Raw genomic sequence first — 18,326 nt, forward strand, 5'->3', positions numbered from 1 at the left:
CTCAGAGCCATGAGGGCTTGAAGAGCAAATTCAGGGCCCTGGGGGCCACTGGAGCGTCTGGGCCCAGACTCCTCTCTGCTTCAGTGAGATGGGGTGCCCCCATCTTCTGATGATGGGGTTACAGTATTTGGAGAGCAAGCACTTGCCTTTCATGCAGCTTGGCTCGCAGGAGAGGCGGATGAAGAGCAAGCCTGGGAAGCAGGAGTCCCGGGACGGAGCCCAGTGTCTGCTGTGTGACCTTGGGCCCGTCTCTCTCCCTCTCTGGGCCCCCAGTTTCACATCGATCCATGGCGGGGTGGGAGTGTACCTGTAGTTCTCTAACCATCTGCCTGGAGTTCTCAGATTCCGACGAGGGTCTCCGGGGCTCAGGAAGAATGCCCGCGACACCTCGGCTCTTTTTATTAATTTTATTTGTGTTTATTCATTCATTCATTCATTCATTGAGCTCAGTGGACATTTACTGAGCCCCCGTTACGTGCAGGCCCTGGGCCAGGCACGGGGGCACTGTGGCGTCAGGTTCGCAGTCGGATGGGGGACACAGCCTGAAGGTATGCGAGGTACGGTGTCGGTCCTGCTGCTCTGGGGTCTTTCCAGGGCTGGGGGAGCAGATGAGCAATGCAGCCCCTGGGGGGGCCTGGGCAGACTTCCTGGAGGGAAGCTGGGACCTGGTGGATGAGTGCGTTAGCCAGGTGAAGAGGAGGAGAAGGAGGTGTTTTGCAGGCCCAGGAACCTGCAGGTCTGAAGACCGGGGGGGTGGCTGGCATGGACAACTCTGGAAAGTGCCGCAGGGTGTGGAATATGGGCCTTGGGGGGACAGTGGGCAGGAGAGGCTGGGCCATCAGGTTGGGGTGGGGCTGCTGCTGATGGCACCAAGGAGGCTGGGCCCCACAGGGACAGGGACAGTCTCTGCCAGGGAAACTAGACACCCGCCCCCAAGCCCAAGGTTCCCTACTGAGGCCAGCCTCCCTGCACCCCCAGGAAAGCTGCAGGGCCCCCGCTGCCAGCGCCCCCTGCAGGCAAACACAGCACTGCCAGCTCCCTGCCCACCGCCCCGCCTTCCTCTCCCAGGGGCCAGGCAGCCACAGGGACCCGGCCAGGAGAAGGCTTTGGGCACCTTCAGGTCTCCCTCTATTGTTTTTAATAATCGTTTAGAATCACTCAAGTAACACACAGCCCCCTGGGGGGGAATGGGAAGCGCTGGGGGACACCAGGGGAAGTGTGGCCCCCATCTGGGTCTCCAGGGCCTGCTGTGCCCCGATGTGGGTCATCACGTCCTGGCGCCAGGCCTGCCCCCTCCTCATGCCCAGGGACCCATCCTGACCCAGAGCTGAGGGTCACAGACCAGGTCTCGGCTCCGAAATGCTCCTCCCTGGCTCTTCATCCTGGCCCAGGCGTGGAGATTTGTGCCTGGAACACACACCTGGGAAGGATGCTTTGTGGGGGGGACCAGCCCTTTCCTGGTCCCTGCTGTGGGAGGGGCCCTGGCCTCAGTGCCTTCATCTGTGAAGTGGGGTCACTGAACCCACTGAGCAGGGCTGAGTGGCGATTGCAGGAGGAAATGTCCACGAAGGCTTAGCCCAGTGCGCAGCATGGGGCTGTTGTCAAAGGTAATGAGACAGGGCAACTGAGCCTGGAACGCCTCCCTGGGCCTCTGGCCCCTCGAGGTGCCCCAGGGGGTGGGTGGGAGGGCACATGGAGGCCCAGCCTCCTTTATGACCCTTTGCTTGTGATGGGCACTGCCAATGATGAGAACTCACACCAGCTGGATTCCGAGCCCTACTCCATCTCCTGGCTTCCTCCCGGCCTCTCCTTCACCCATGAAGGAACACTGACATGTTAGCAAGAGTCTTGCTTTCTTTCTGATGTCTGACCTCAATCACTTAGGTCCCAGGCTTCCCTGGTGGCTCAGATGGTAAGGAATCCGCCTGCAGTGCAGGAGACCCAGGTTCGGTCACTGGATGGGGAAGATCCCCTGAAGAAGGGAATGGCAACCCACTCCAGTACTCTTGCCTGGAGAACCCCATGGACAGAGGAGCCTGGCAGGCTACACTCCATGGGGTCGCAAAGAGTCAGACACACCTGAACGACTAACACTTTCACGATTGCCAAGGCCCCCCTCCTTCCTATGCCTTGCACGTCCCTTCCCCCAGCCCAAGCCCCTCAGATTGTTCTCCAAGGCTGGGGGCACTGTGGCTTCCCCACAGGCTCCTGGTTGGCCCCCAGTCACACGTCTCCAGTAACTTTCCCAGGGCCTGATCGGAGAGTGGCCCCAGAAGACTGGAGAAGGGTGGGGCAGCTGGGGACATCTTCAGGGCTGGTGTCTCTGAGCAGCTGACCCTCTCAGTGGATACTTCATACCCTGCCTCAGCTCCAGTCTAGGCTGCGTGCAAATCTCTCCATGATGGAGCCTCAGTTTCCTCATTTTTAAACTGGCCTTGCGAATTCCTTGGCAGTCCAGGGGTTAGGACTCTGCACTTTCACCGCCAAGGGCTGGGATTCAATCCCTGGTCGGGGAACTGAAATCCCACATGCCACACCATAAAAAAGAAATGGTGGGAGGGCCAAATTCATGACACCTTGCTCGTGGGCCTGTTTGGGTGTCCCAAGAGAATCAGGTTTGCAAAGCTCCCAGCAGACAGTGGCTGAGCGGAGGTAACAGCTGGTAGCCGATAAAAGCTGATCCGTCTCTCTACCCTCATTTGTGCTGGGAATCCTTCTCAGAGGAAGGTATGTCCTGGCTGGAGTTGCCAAGCTCCATGCAGGAGCCAGCTGGTGAACTGATTTAAAAGAGCACTGAGGTCATGATACTAAAGAGCCTGCCATCGATTATTTTCTATGTCCACCCCTGTGCCAAGGATGCTATGTCAGCATCTCGCACAGTCCCTGCATGGCGGATGTGACACCTGTGCCTGTTCGTAGAGGAGCAAGTTAGGCTCAGAGAAGTGAAGCCGCTTGCCCGAGGATGCACAGCCCGCAAATGGCAGAGCCAGGATGCGGGCTGCGAAGCCACGTTGCCATCAGCTGGCCGGCTGTCTGGAGGGTCCCGTGCTGGGCCCTGGGAATGCAGGGGGACAGATCCAGTTGGAAACCCCCGAGGTGCCCTGGGAGATTGCTGGGCTCCTCCTGCGTTGTTTACCCAGTTTCCTGGGAACAGAGGCAGGGGAGCGGGTGTGTGCACACCGGAGGGGGTGCAGGCATGTGGGAGGAGCCAGCTGCTAGGCCCCAGATGGTGGCTCTGCCCACCAGCGCTGCCAGCCTTCCCGGCTCTAGGAGGGGCTCAGTGGAGAAAGTAGGGGAGGCGGGAGTGCCTTGCGCAAGAGTGAGGCTTCGAGGAGGTTGTTTGTGTGAGTTTGGTGTTAGGTGGACACGTGACTCTCACCCACTGGGAGAGATGAGGCTCAGAGAGATGTGGCCACCTTTTGCCAGTCACACAGCTAACGAGAGGCAGGGGTGGGATGAGCCCAGGCCTGTGATGCCCAGGTCTGTGCTCACGACCCCATGTGACAGTTTCCCAGGACAGGGCCTCCGGCTTCCAGGGCGCTGGGCAGGAGCTCCCAGCAGGTGGTGGTGCTGGAGTCTCCTTCACCGTCTCTCGCCTGGTCTCTACCTCCAGGTACAAGGGCTTCATCAAAGACTGCCCCAGCGGGCAGCTGGATGCGGCGGGCTTCCAGAAGATCTACAAGCAGTTCTTCCCATTTGGGGACCCCACCAAGTTCGCCACATTTGTTTTCAATGTCTTTGATGAGAACAAGGTGAGCTGGTGATTGACGGGTCCTACACCAGCCCGGAGTCCCCTCCCACCCCCTCAAAACCAGCCTGGAGTCCCCTCCACCCTCCACAACCAGCCCAGAGTCCCCTCCTTCCTGAGGTGTCTCCACATCCACGCTTACCCGCTGATGTTCCCTTTGGAGAAGAAACACATATACATACACACAAATGCACTCGCTTCATGCAGCCCACACACGCCTATACACAAACGCGCACACACGCACGCATATACACACTAACACGTGCACTCGTATTGCACACAGATGATGCACGTGCATACGTTGCATGAGCTCCAGTGTGCACAAGGCACCCGCAGAGATCCACGTAGGCACGCACATACCGTCCGCACAGACGTGTGTATACACACATGCTCGCATATACATCTGCTGTGACCCTTTTCTTACAAGGACGAAAGGCAAATGCCTCCAGGGATGATAATAGGAGTTGTAATCATAACAGGCATTTACTGAACCTTTACTATGTACTAAGCCCTTTACGTGCATTGTTTTTACTGAGACCTTACAATCGACTACCAGTAAAGGATGCCTTTTAATTACCCCCATTTAGCAGATGAGGAAACTGACAATCATATACCATGAGATTCTTTGTGCCTGGCTTCTTTCACTGAGCATGACATTTTCAAGGCTTATCCGTGTTGTAGGTGTCCACCCCTGCGCCCCAGGCGATGGCCGCCCGGCAGTCGGCATGTACCCACCGCCGGGGCGTCTGCAGCCCTCTGGACTCCGTCCCACGCCGGCATGTGTCCTGGCTTCCCCCGTGTTCGCGGTGGATGTCCCATCACTTATTTCCACGCTCCACGCTGTCGGGCACTCAGGCTTGTTTCTGCTCTTTCCTGCCCTGGCTTTCTCCGCAGGCTGCCTGGCCCTGGGAAGAGCTCCGGTGGCCTCTCCGGGGTCTCAGTGTCCTCAGCTGCAAACCAAATAGGATCGGACAGTCCGGAGCCCCGCCTTCTTCTCAAGCCTCTGAGCCTGTGGTTCTAGGCTGAGGAGAAGGGGGTCCTGGCGGTCCATGTGCTGTGCTGATGGAGCCACTGGCTGTTCCTTCCACCAGCTGTGGAGTCAGGCTCTCCCCCTGGCTTGCCCTGGCACTGTCCCTCCTACTGGCCTGTCCCATTTCTAGTCCTCCCCTCCCCCTCCCCATCTTCTCCGAACCTCATCCCTTCCCTCCCATGCTCTGCACTTGGGCGTCTGGTACCTGCTGCCGTCCGTCCATCACCACCCGTCGGAGGAGGGGCCTGACCACCACTAACTGAGGCCACGCCCGCCCCTCTCTCTCCTGCAGGATGGGCGGATCGAGTTCTCCGAGTTCATCCAGGCGCTGTCGGTGACCTCGAGGGGAACCCTGGATGAGAAGCTGCGGTGTAAGTCTCGCTCTCTGGAGGTCCCAGGCTGGAGGGAGGCCAAACACCCGGGCCCAGGCCATCTGCCCGGGGCTGACAGTGGCACAGATGTCCTGTCCTTCCAGGTCAGAGGCGGTTTCCCAGGGGTGCCCAGGCAGGAGGAACGTGGCTTCTTTAGGCGGGTGGACAGATGGGGCAGGAGCAGAGGGACATTTGAGCAGGTGCTGACATGCGAGGTTCAGTGGTAAAGGAATCTGCCTGCAATCTGACCTGGGTTTGATCCCTGGGTTGGGAAGGCCCCCTGGAGGACGAAATGGCAACCCACTCCAGTGTTCTTGCCTGGAGAATTCCATGGACAGAGGAGCCTGGCAGGCTATAGTCCATGGGGTCACAAAGAGACGGACATGACTGAGCGGCTAACACACACAGACATGGGACCTCAGGCAAGACAGCGAGGAGCTAAGAGCTCCACTTCCAGGGCTGGACCCACTGCTTTGGAGGCTGTTTTGATGACAGATCTAATTCATTCACTTATGTACTGGTTCAGCCAACAGATACTGACCAAACATGGCCACGTGTCAGTACTGGACAGAGACCGGGACCCACTGGAGCATCAGATAGACAGGCAGGTGCCTGACAGCCTTAGTGGCTGTCAGTCTAGCATGGGGGCGTTATCCATAAGGTCCCAGAAAACTGCAGCCGAGACAGGAAGCGCGAGATGTGAGCTGACTGGATAGGAACTGACCCTGCTGTGTGCTGGGAGCTGAGCTGGGAGAGATTGGAGGGAAGAGCGCTCGTGGCAGGGCAACAGCATGTGCGAGGCCCTGAAGAGGGTCAAGAGAAGGATTCAGAGCAGAGAGTGAGGGACTCTGGAGAGAAGATAAAGGCCATGGGCTAGAACTCACTCCTCCCTGAATGCAGAGTTCCCAAGAATAGCAAGGAGAGATAAGAAAGCCTTCCTCAGTGATCGATGCAAAGAAAGAGGAAAACAATAGAACAGAAAAGACGAGAGAGAAGACGAGAGAGATTTTCAAGAAAATTAGAGATACCAAGGGAACATTTCATGCGAAGATGGGCACAATAAAGGACAGAAATGGTTTGGACCTAACAGAAGCAGAAGATATTAAGAAGAAGTGGCAAGAATACACAGAAGAACTGTACAAAAAAGGTCTTCTTGACCCAGATAACCACGATGGTGTGATCACTTACCTAGAACCAGATATCCTGGAATGTGAAGTCAAGTGGGCCTTAGGAAGCATCACTATGAACAAAGCTAGTGGAGGTGATGGAATTCCAGCTGAGTTATTTCAAATCCTGAAAGATGATGTTGTGAAAGTGCTGGACTCAATATGCCAGCACATTTGGAAAACTCAGCAGTGGCCACAGGACTGGAAAAGGTCAGTGTTCATTCCACTCCCAAAGAAAGGCAATGCCAAAGAATGCTCAAACTACCGCACAATTGCAGTCATCTCACACGCTTTCTCCAAGCTAGGCTTCAACAGTATGTGAACCAAGAACTTCCAGATGTTCAAGCAGGATTTAGAAAAGGCAGAAGAACCAGAGATCAAATTGCCAATATCCGTTGGATCATAGAAAAAAGCAAGAGAATTCCAGGAAAACATCCACTTCTGCTTCATTGTCTACACAAAAGCCTTTGACTCTGTGGATCACAACAAACTGTGGGAAATTCTTAAAGAGATGGAAATGCCAGACCAACTTGCCTGCCTCCTGAGAAACCTGTATGCAGGTCAAGAAGCAACAGTTAGAACTGGACATGGAACAACAGACTGGTTCCAAATTGGGAAAGGAGTGTGTTAAGGCTGTCTATTGTCACCCTGCTTATTTAACTTTTATGCAGAGTACATCATGTGAAATGCTGGGCTGGATGAAGCACATGCTGGAATCAAGATTGCTGGGAGAAATATCAATAACCTCAGATATGCAGATGACACCACCCTTATGGTACTACCCTTATGAAGAGGAACTAAAGAATCTCTTGATGAAAGTGAAAGAGGAAAATGAAAAAGCTGGCTTAAAACTCAACATTCAGAAAACTAAGATCATGGCATCGGCTCCCATCACTTCATGGCAAATAGATGGGGAAACAATGAAACAGTGACAAGCTTTATTTTCTCGGGCTCCAGAATCACCGCAGATGGTGACTGCAGCCATGAAACTAAAAGACGCTTGCTCTTTGGAAGAAAAACTATAATAAACTTAGACAGCGTATTTAAAAAGTAGAGGCATTACTTTACCAACAAAGGTCTGTCTAGTCAAAGCTATGGTTTTTCCAGTGGTCATGTATGGATGTGAGAGTTAGATCATAAAGAAGGCTGAGCGCTGAAGAATTGATGCTTTTGAACTGTAGTGTTGGAGAAGACTCTTGAGAGTCCCTGGGACTGCAAGGAGATCCACCTGGTCCATCCTAAAGGAAATCAGTCCTGAATATTCTTTGGAAAGACTGATGCTGAACCTGAAGCTCCAATACTTTAGCCACCTAATGCGAGGAGTCGACTCATTAGAAAAGACCCTGATGCTGGGAAAGATTGAGGGCAGGAGGGGAAGCGGATGACAGAAGATGAGATGGTTGGATGGCATCACCGACTCAATGGACATGAGTTTGAGCAAGCTCTGGGAGATGGGAAGGACAGAGAAGCCTGGCATGCTGCAGTCCATGAGGTCACAAAGAATCAGACACAACTGAGTGACTAAACACCACTTCTCACTGAGACATCTTCACCGCTTTGCATCGGCACCAATAAAATGCAGCGGTTTCTTTTAGGAATAAAAGAGGATTTTATTTATGCAGAAGCTCCTCCCTGTCTCCCAGGCATATGATTTTATTTTCTAAGGTGACCCTAGCAGGATACAGCATCAGTGTGGAGAGGGAGTGACTGAGAGCAGGCAGAGGCTGGTGGGTGGGGAGGGAGAGCGGTGGTTTGGGAGATCCTCCTGGGGCCTCGGCTCTTGCAGACCTGGTGTCTCCTTTGCATATATATATCTTCAATAACTCTGGTTGAAATGGTGCCTGTGTCCCTTTGGTGTGTGTGTCTCTCTGTCTCCTCCCATCTGTGTTAATGTAAATATTCAATGGGCTTCCCAGGTGGCTTAGCAGTAAAGCATCTGCCTGCTAATGCAGGAGATGTGAGATTGATCCCTGGGTGGGGAAGAGCCCCTGGAGTAGGAAATGGCAACCCACTCCAATATTTTTGTCTGGGGAATTGCGTGGACGGAGGAGCCTGGTGGGCTACAGTCCGTGGGGTCGCACAGAGTCAGAGACGTCTGAGCGAATAAACAACAGATATTCATTGACTGGATGAGTGATGGGGCTCTTGGCTGGACTGCATGCTGAGATGCAGGGTGGGATGGCTCCCCTGCCCCGGGCCAGGGGTGATTCCGTCCTGGCTGGCTGATTGCAGGGGCCTTCAAACTCTACGACTTGGACAACGACGGCTACATCACCAGGAATGAGATGCTGGACATTGTGGACGCCATTTACCAGATGGTGGTGAGAAGCTTGGGTCGTATGGGGTGGGGGGAGGCCGTAGGGACATGACATTTAGTGACTGGCCCTGGCCCAGAGGAAGCACCCCCTGGGGCAGCTCTCCTGCCAGGGGTAAGAGATGGCCGATGAGGGTCACTGCCCGGGGTTGCTCTGTGCAGATGGGGGCTGGGGTGGAGGGGATGTTCTGGAGCAGAATTACAGATGGCGGGGGCATTGTAGGGAATCGGAGGGAGGGAGAGGCAGGCCTCATCTGGAACTGCCCTGGTCTGGGGGGCATATTTTTTTTTTTGGCTATGCCCCAGGTCATGTGGGATCTTAGTTCCCTGAGTAGGGATCGAACCCTCACCCTCTGCACTGGAAGCGTGAAGTCTTAACCACTGGACCATGTGGGAAGTCTTGGGGTGGGGGAGAGGGCGTATTTTTGAACAAGGGGCCCCAGGTCAGGTGTGGCAGGGGCCAGTCCCTACCTCATCTGTCCCTGGCAGGGGAACACTGTGGAGCTCCCTGAGGAGGAGAACACCCCGGAGAAGAGGGTGGACCGGATCTTTGCCATGATGGACAAGGTGAGACCCCTCACATAGGCTCCACTGACCACTTAGGGGTCCAGCTCCAGGCAGGCGTCATGACTGGTGTGATGTCCACTGGTCTGGCTGGCAGCCATCCCCTTTGAACATCAAGCGTTTTAAATAAATTTGTCCAGCTCTTTCTCTTTGATCCACTAAGATTCTCAACCTTGTAAATTTTTTGCCATGGACCAGAGATGTTGGCATTCTGGACAAGTTGGCTGTGGACTCCTCAGAATAATGATTTTTAAGTGCATTAGATAAAACCCACAGGGTTACAAAGGGAGCTATTTGGAATACAGCTGGCAAGACCTTTTTTAAAAAAGAATTTGTGATGTGAGCTTCTTTATGAATACGTTGGATAATAAGATACAGAGGTGGGTTTAAGCATCCGGTAATACCGAATCGGGGCGATACGTACGGGTGGTCCTGCAGCAGCTGTGATGTGTCATGAAAATGCCGAGATCCCCACGGTTGACAAAGTCACAGGTACTTCCGGTCCCGTGGGGGATCGTCACCTAGATTCATTATGGAAGGAAGGGCTCAATTTCAGTTAGAAGTTAGCAAAAAGGATGGCCTCATTTTTTCCCATTTTAGTTCACAGACCTGCTGAATTCTGTCCACAGACCCCAGTTTAAGAAACCCTTCTTTTTAAAATGAGTTTGTTATTTTTATTATTATTTTTTACAGTAGGCCCTTGTTGGTTATCTATTTTAAATATTAGCAGTGTGTCCTTGGCAATCCCAAACTCCCAGTCTAGCCCTCACTCTACCCCCCAGCTGGTCACTGGGGGAATAAATTCATTTCTCAGTCTGTGAGTCTGTTTTGTAAATAAGTTCATTCTTATCCTTTTTTTTTAACTTTTTATTTTGTATTGGGGTATAGCCGATTGACAATGTTGTGATGGTTTCAGGTGGACAACAAAGAGACTCAGCACGTAACCATTCTCCCCCAAACTCCCCTCCCATCCAGGCTGCCACATGACACTGAGCAGACTCCCCTGAGCTATACAGCAGGTCCTCGTTGGTTATCCATTTTAAGTGTAGCAGTGCATATGTGTCAATTCCAAACTCCCAGTCTATTGCTGCCCGACCCTTCCCCTGCTGGTAATCATAAATTCGTTCTCTAAGTCTGTGAGTCTGTTTCTATTTTGTAGATAAGTTCATCTGTATCAGTTTTTTAAGCTTCTGCATATAAGCAATATCATATAAGAAACCCTTCTTTATACCAAAGTTTTAAAAGCGGAAATAGCATTGTTTTTAAATAGTAATTGGATAGCAGGATGGTACGGAAACCCAGGACTGCTTGCCTTCAAAAAAGAGTACGAATGAGAGTGACCTTGGGCTTGTGATTACATCCTGGTTGGGTGCAGGTAGTTGTCCTGAAAGCTTTGAGCCTGAGGCCTGACTTCCTTAATTAAAAAAGTGAGATCAGCTCATGTCAGAGAGGCTCGGACACGGAGGCTCAGTCGGCGCTGGGCTCCTGGTGACAATCAAAAGACGCGTCCACAGAGCGTGGGCTGAGAATCCTAGTTTCTTGCGGAGAGGTTCAGCGCTATTCAACAGCAAGGTGTTAAATCCCCCTCCGTCGCCCCCAGTCAGGCCTCCCTTATTTTGGGAAGCAAAGCACACGCTGGGGTCAGATTGGGTGCAAACCCGGCTTCCCCAGTTAGCAGCCAGGGGGCCCTGGGCAGTGACGAGCTTTAGCATCCTCACCGGTAAGATGGTGATAAGACCAGCCCCTCTTCTTAGATCAAGCACCCATGTAGCATGAGTGGGACCCACAGTGGGCACCCCTCGAGCTCTGCCTGCTGAGTCTGTGGAACCCTCATCACGCCTCCCCTCTCTGGGTGTAGGACGTGGCAGGGTCGGGGGTGCCTCCAAGGCCTTTCTCCTTTGCCCTCACGTGTTTCCCTGAAAGATGCTTCAGGGGAAGGAGTTCTGGCCCCAGTCATTTCCTCCCACAAGAGATCCACCAAAGCCCTCTTACGTGGGTCCCACCCAGCCTCCTCGCCGATCTCTGGGTCCCAGGGAACGGCTTAAACACCCTTCCAAGGGTGACCCCAGAGACACGCATCAGGCCCTCAGCCTTGTGGGATTTACACCCTTTGTGGGGACAAACAGCAGCAAGGATGATAACCATGGCCCTAAGGGGCGCTGCCAGTCAGCCAAGCCCTTTACAACAGCTTGAGCCCAAGGATGGCTCACCCAGTGCCCCGAAGAAGCAGGGCAGTTCTCTCCACTCCCCAGATGCGAAAACAGGAGCCCTGAGAGGTGGGTCGCCCACCCAAGGTGAGGCAGCCAGGAAGTGCCCGGGTCTGTCTGTGCCCAGCTCCTCCCACCTAATGAGCGGCGTTGCCTCCCTCCTGACCTAACTTGGGAAGCACTCTGGGGACCAGCCCTGGCCTGGGCTTGGGAGCGCGTGTTTAGGGTCCGGGCCAAAGGCCCCTGTCCTAGGAGGCTGGCCACCCCCTCCCCTCTACCCACCTCTCTGCTTGCAGAACGCCGATGGGAAGCTGACGCTGCAGGAGTTCCAGGAAGGATCCAAGGCGGACCCGTCCATCGTGCAGGCACTGTCCCTCTATGATGGGCTGGTATAGTCCAAGGCCCAGAGCTGGGGTGAGTGGAGGGGGCCTGGGGGTGGGGTGGGGGCAAGGGGGCACACCCAGCCAGAGCACACCTGGGTTTGGCAGATAAGTGCCTGGGTTTCTCAGGGGCCCTTGGGGTCTGCCCAGGTGAAACACAGCTAGTAGGGGGAGGCCCAGGAGGCAGGGCCTTCAGATCAGCCAGGGCTCCCCTGTTTTTGTCGTTTTTATATACCTAGATTCAGCCAGAGACTTGACTTGAGTAGAAATTTCCCTGGGTTGAAAACACTTTGAAATAGCATCCCAGTTCCCAGTCAAGGCCAGGGGCCTAGGAGAATAGAAGTTTCTCCTCCCTTCTCGGTCAGGGTGGCTGAAGACCTCAGCTTCTGACTCTCTTGATCAGTAGCTCAGACATGGTTTCTTATTATTTTTAACCCATAAGCTTTTGGTTTGTTTCTCTTAGTGCTGGATGATAGCCTGCAGAGGCTTCTGTTGCTGGCAGAGAACTGACCCCCACGTCTTGTCCAGCTGTTAGCACTCTTGTACGTCTCTCCTGGATGATGCGTTCTGTCGGTACAGACCTAAGAGTAGAATTGCTGGAACATAGAATGTGTGTATATATTTAGCTTTAGTTGGTACTACCAGACAGTTTTCCAACGTGGTTGTACCATCCCCTACTCCCACTCGTGCTGTATGGGTGCTCCTAGTGCTCCACTTCCTGGCCAGCCTTGGATCTTCTCTGTCTTCTTAAATTTCAGCCATTTTGGTGAGCCTGTAGTGATAGCTTGTTGTAATCTTTCTCTGCATGTCTCTGATGAGTGCTTAAGTTGGGCACATTGGCATATGTGAAAGTGAAAGTGAAAATCGCTCAGTCATGTCAGACTCCTTGTGATCCCATGGACTGGGCCTGCCAGGCTCCCCTGTCCACGGAATTCTCCAGGCAAGAGTACTGGAATGGGTTGCCGTTCCCTTCTCCAGGGGATCTTCCCAACCCAGGGATTGAACCCAGGTCTCCCGCATTGCAGGCAGCTTCTTTACCATCTGAGCAGGGAAGCCCAAGAATACTGGAGTGGGTAGCTTATCCCTTCTCCAGGGGATCTTCCCGACCCAGAAATCGAACCAGCGTCTCTTGCATTGCAAGCAGATTCTTTACCAGCTGAGCTACCTGGGAAGCTTATGCGTGCATCCTCCATTTTTCCATCACCTTATTTGCAGTGCTGTCTTAGTCGTCTGTTGCTGCATACTGAGATCTTGCAAAACAGCAGCCGGAAAGAATAAATGTCAGGAATTTGGATACAGCTTTTTTTGGTGCCTTCGGATCAAAGTGTGTCATGAGGATACAGCCGAGCTGTCAGGAGGGTGATAACCCATCGCAGTTGGCCCAAGAGAATCCTGAATTTAGCACTGAAAGCCCTATGTCCTGGGAAACCCCTCTGTGTTAGGTAAACCAGAGTGATCACTCCCTGTTGGCCAGGGCTGTGGTCTCATCTGAAGGTGTGGCTGGGGCTGACCCACTTCTAAGCTCACTCACTTGGCTTGGCAGCCTCACCACGTGCCCCTCTGCACAAGGCTGCCTAACAGCATGGTGACTGGCTTCCCTGAGGGTGAGATTTCTGGGAGGGAGAGAACCCAAGGTGAAAGCACAGTCTTTTTATAACCCGATCTTGAGAAGCAAGATCCCATTGCTTCTTCCTCAAGAATGCCTTCACTACTTTAAGCTATTTGTATTTCTATATACATTTTAGAATCAACTTATAAATGCCTATGTGCACACACACACACACGTACTTGGATTTTGATTGGGACTGAGTTGAATCTCAGCTTCCCAGGTGTTGCTAGTGGTAAAGAACCTGCCTGCCAATGCAGGGGATGTAAGAGACTTGGGTTCAATCCCTGGGTCGGGAAGATCCTCTGGAGGAGGCCATGGCAACCCACTCCAATATTCTTGCCTGGAGAATCCCATGTACAGAGCAGCCTGGCAGGCTACATCCATAAGCTTGCAAAGAGTTGGACATGACTGAAGTGACTTAGCATGCATACAAGAGTTGAATCTACTGTTTAACTTGGGGGAAAATTGGCAGCTTTATAATGATGGGTGTTCCAATCCATGAAGATGGTATATCTGTCTGTTTCTGTGCAGTTCAGTTCAGTCGCTCAGTCGTGTCCGACTCTTTGCAGCCCCATGGACTGCAGCACGCTAGGCCTCCCTGTCCATCACCAACTTCCAGAGTTTATTCAAACTCACATCCATTGAGTTGGTGATGCCATCCTTTGAATTTTTGTCTTCGTAGCATTTTGCTCTTTTTAGCTAAAAGGTCTTTCACATCTCTAATAGATTTATCCCTAGGTATTTGATGTTTTTGACGGTGTTTTAAGTAGTAATTTTAATTGTATTTTCCATTTGTTTCTGGTTTATTGAAATTCAGGTGATTTTTTTTTTTAACTGATCCTATAACCATGGTCCTGCTAACTTCATTTATTAAATCTTAGGTTCTGCCTTAGATTCTTCTGGATTGTTTCCATTCTCTTTCTTCCTTTCCCATCTCTCTGCCTTTGTTCCTTTCTCCTGCTTCCTTGCTGGTTGGGCCCTCCCGTCACACAGGAGTGATGAAGGTCTAACTGTCGGGGGAAAGCTTTCAGTGGTTTCCCATTAGTTAGGTTATTTGTTATTAGTTAGGTTGTTAGATAGATTTGATCAGATTTAGGAAGTTTTCTTCTTCTAGGAGTTTTTTTTTTTTTTTTAATCATTAGTGGAGTTGAATTTTATCAAAATTTTCTGCATTTATCAATATTCGTATATGACTTTTCTGTCTTTCTTTGTTGTTAAGACGATGAATTGCACCAGGTGATGGGTGTGTGTGTGTGTGTGTGAATATATTGTGTGGCTCATCCATGGAGTCCTGCCTATTTAAATATTCTATGTTTTTTAGATAGTCTATGTTTTTTTTTTTTTCTGTTCTTTTTCAAATTCTTTTCCCATTTAGGTTGCTATATAATATTGAACAGAGTTCCCTGTGCTATACAGTAGGTCTTTTTGGTTACCTGTTTTAAATATAGAAACGTGTGCATGTCAACCCCAAACTCCCTAACTGTCTCTCCCTTCCAGCCTTACCCCCGGGTAACCGAAAGTTCATTCTCTAAGTCTCTGAGTCTGTTTCTATTTTGTAAATAAATTCAGTTGTATAATTTTTTTCCAGTTTTACATATAAGTGAGGCCACATGATATTTGTCTTTCTCTGTCTGACTTTCTTCACTCAGTCAATCTCTGGGTTCATCCATGTTGCGGCAAATGGCCTTATTCCGTTCTTTTTAACGGCTGAGTAATGTTCCATTGTGTGTATGCACCACATCTTTATCCATTCATTTGTTGATGGATGTTTTCAACAGTGCTGCAATGAACACTGGGGTGCATGTATCCCTTGGAACCATGTTTTTCTCTGGATATATGCCCAGGAGTGGGATTGTAGGATCATACGGTAGCTCTATTTTTAGTTTTTTAAGGAACCTCCATACTGTCCTCCAGAGCAGCTGTACCAATTTACTTTCCCACCAACAGCGTAGGAGGGTTCCCTTCTCTCCATGCCCTCTCCATCTTTTATTGCTTGTGGATTTTGTGACGATGGCCCTTCTGACTTAACACCAATCGATTTTTGCATGCTAAGCCACTCATGATAAGCTTTTATGTATCATCAGATTTGATTTGCTGATATTTTGTTTAGGAGGCCTGTTTTGAAACTTCTAATGTTATTTTGCATACTAAATCCTTTTTCATTGAAGGGACATTAGAAAATATGTTTAAAAAGAAAACCTCCATTAAAAATTATTATTAAAAAAAAAAACCTTCATATATAACCCTGATGGCTCAGTGAGTGGGGGCTCCACCTGCAATGCAGAAGACATAGGCCATGCAGGTTTGATCCCTGGGTCGGGAAGATTCCCCTGGAGGAGGAAATGGAAGCCCACTCCAGTATTCTTGCCTGAAAAATCCCATGGACAATGGAGCCTGGCGGGCTACAGTCCAAAGGGTTGCAAAGAGTTGGACACGACTGAGTGACTGAACATACACACATATAGCCCAGAAATAACCACTGTGAACATTTTGTGTCTAGAATGATTCAGAAAGAATTGAACACTTACAGAAACTTAATGCTCAGTAACTAGGTCACATAGGAACATAATAATCAAACCAATTTGTAAAGGAACTGTGACAGATATTTCTGTAATCTTAGAGACGCTCAGTATGCAGCTCTGGGTCCTGGAGCACATCCTGATCTGTTGTCTAATTTCCACAGTCCCTTTTTGTGAATTACCACCAGAGGCCTTCTTAGCAACTGCCACCTAACAACTGCTTCACTTCCTCCAGACCATGGAAAAGTGGCGCAAACATGGGTTTTGATGTATTCCCCGCCAAGGACAAGTTGTACAGTGTAATTCATTTCTTTAAAGCGTGTGATTATTTTTGAATTACCTTATTTGTTTTTGCCTCACAGTTTTCTATGAATATATATATATATACATATTTCCTCAACAACAATGAGTGCATAGCCATATGCTGTTGGCTGTTTTTCTCTTTTTTTTGTTTTGTGTTTTCAAAGAACAACTTGTAGGAAACACTTATTTTTTCTTTTAGAGACTCAACACCAAGAGGTTTGTAACGTGTTTTATCCAGCTTGTCTGCACTGGCTTTCCTTAACACAATTTACGTAGCCATATATCTTACCCTCACCCTCCCGCGTTGGCCAAGACAGTGTAACTTTATTTCCGTGACAAGCTTTTCAGGGTGACAAGTTTCACTTTTCTAAAGCTCTTCTCGAAAATTGCCCTTCCTATTTCTTCTCAGGCTTTCCCAGATCCTGTCTGATTGTAATTACATCCAACTTGTGTTCTGTCATTTTTGTGATTTATTTGCCTTCTGAGATTCCTGATGTATCATAATTCTTAGATAAATTACTGTTATATAATTCATTGAATTATTCAGGAACTGAGATCATGCATATTTTCTGCATCACTAAATCTTGCTCGAGATCATCCTTTTTAATAGCTGCATAGTATTCCATTTATGGCTGGACCATACTTTAACCAGTGTTGTGGTATGGGAGACTTAGGTTGTTGGAAATTTGAGGATGAATTAAAACCATTTTAATTATGGAAACATTCTCAGGCAACAGTGGAGAATATGTAACTCCATGTACCTATCAATCAGTTCAGTTGCTCAGTCGTGTCTGACTCTTTGTGACCCCATGAACCACAGCATGCCAGGCCCCCCTGTCCGTCACCAACTCCCGGAGTCCACCCAAAAGCATGTCCATTGAGTCAGTGATGCCATCCAACCATCTCATCCTCTGTTGTCCCCTTCTCCTCTTTCCCAGCATCAGGGTCTTTTCAAATGAGTCAGCTCTTCTCATCAGGTGGCCAAAGTATTGGCGTTTCAGCTTCAGCATCAGTCCCTCCAATGAATACCCAGGGCTGACCCAGCTTCAGAATCACCAATTCATAGCAATCTTGACCATCTATTCCCTCCCCACACACCACTCAAGCTGGGTTGTTTTGAAGAAAATTCAAGACATCATATCATTTAATACATAAATATTTCAAAATGTATTTCTAAAACATAATTATTCTTTAAAAAAATCCATAATACCAAGAAAAAAGTAATTCCTTAATACACTCCCATCAGCATTTAAATTCCAGTTTCCCATTATTTCACAGTTTTTTTCTTACTTTGATTATTGGAGTCAGAATTGGAATAAAAGCTACAGATGGCAATTGGTTGGTAGGTCTCTTTTATTTATCTTTTTTATTAAAGATTTTTTTATGTGGAACATTTTAAAATTCTTTACTGAATTTGTTACAATATCACTTCTGTTTCATGGGTTTTGTTTTTGTTTTCGCTGAGAGGCATGTGGGATCTTAGCTTCCTGACCAGGGATGGAACCTGCAGCCCCTGCACTGGAAGGCAAAGTCTTAACCACTGGACCACCAGGGAAGCCCCCTCTTAAGTTTATTTTCATCTCTAAGTTTTCCCCCATCCCTTTCCATCTCACTGTTTGTTGAGAAGCGCATTCTGTTGGGTCCCCACAGTCTGGGGTTTGCTAACGGTGCCCCGGCGTGCTGCTTACAGACTCCTGTTTCCTGTTCTTCCTGGAAACGGCAGTTGATCTTCCCACTGGATTTGGTCCACTTTTGGTGAGACCGTCTCGTGTCTGGGGTTGTGTGTGTCCAGCAGGCACCCGTGATGTCGGTGACATCAGCAGTTCTTGCTGACTGCCACCCGCATCCATTCATCAGGTCGTGCAAAATGGTGATGTCCTACCGGTGTCTTTCCTTCATGGCTGGCTGCGTCACTTCTATAAAGGGAGATGTCCCCTCATCCACTCGTGGGTTATCCCCAGGGTATAGTGTTCACAGGGAGGGCAGGATGGATACTCGATTCTTTATCAGTTTTCAAAACAATTTGGATTTCCCACATCCTTTAGAAGTGACCAGTGATGTTTTATAAAAACAATATGTGTAATTATGAGTTTAGGGATTTAAATGCATTTGATG

At 50.0% G+C, this 18,326-nt stretch overlaps 1 protein-coding gene across 2 annotated transcripts in view; it reads left to right on the forward strand.

Annotated features, from left to right (window-relative positions):
* NCS1 (neuronal calcium sensor 1) overlaps nucleotides 1–18,326 on the forward strand; it is a 55,664-nt gene that overhangs the window by 32,889 nt on the left and 4,449 nt on the right. For both annotated transcript variants that reach the window (XM_024999591.2, XM_010810508.4), the window contains exons 3-7: nucleotides 3,614–3,752; nucleotides 5,071–5,149; nucleotides 8,548–8,636; nucleotides 9,119–9,196; nucleotides 11,697–11,814. In XM_024999591.2, the coding sequence (XP_024855359.1) occupies nucleotides 3,614–3,752; nucleotides 5,071–5,149; nucleotides 8,548–8,636; nucleotides 9,119–9,196; nucleotides 11,697–11,795 (484 nt within the window). In that variant the 3' untranslated portion in view covers nucleotides 11,796–11,814. The remainder of the gene's footprint in view (nucleotides 1–3,613; nucleotides 3,753–5,070; nucleotides 5,150–8,547; nucleotides 8,637–9,118; nucleotides 9,197–11,696; nucleotides 11,815–18,326) is intronic.

This window comes from Bos taurus, chromosome 11, assembly GCF_002263795.3.
Source record: "Bos taurus isolate L1 Dominette 01449 registration number 42190680 breed Hereford chromosome 11, ARS-UCD2.0, whole genome shotgun sequence".
Taxonomy (NCBI): domain Eukaryota; kingdom Metazoa; phylum Chordata; class Mammalia; order Artiodactyla; family Bovidae; genus Bos; species Bos taurus.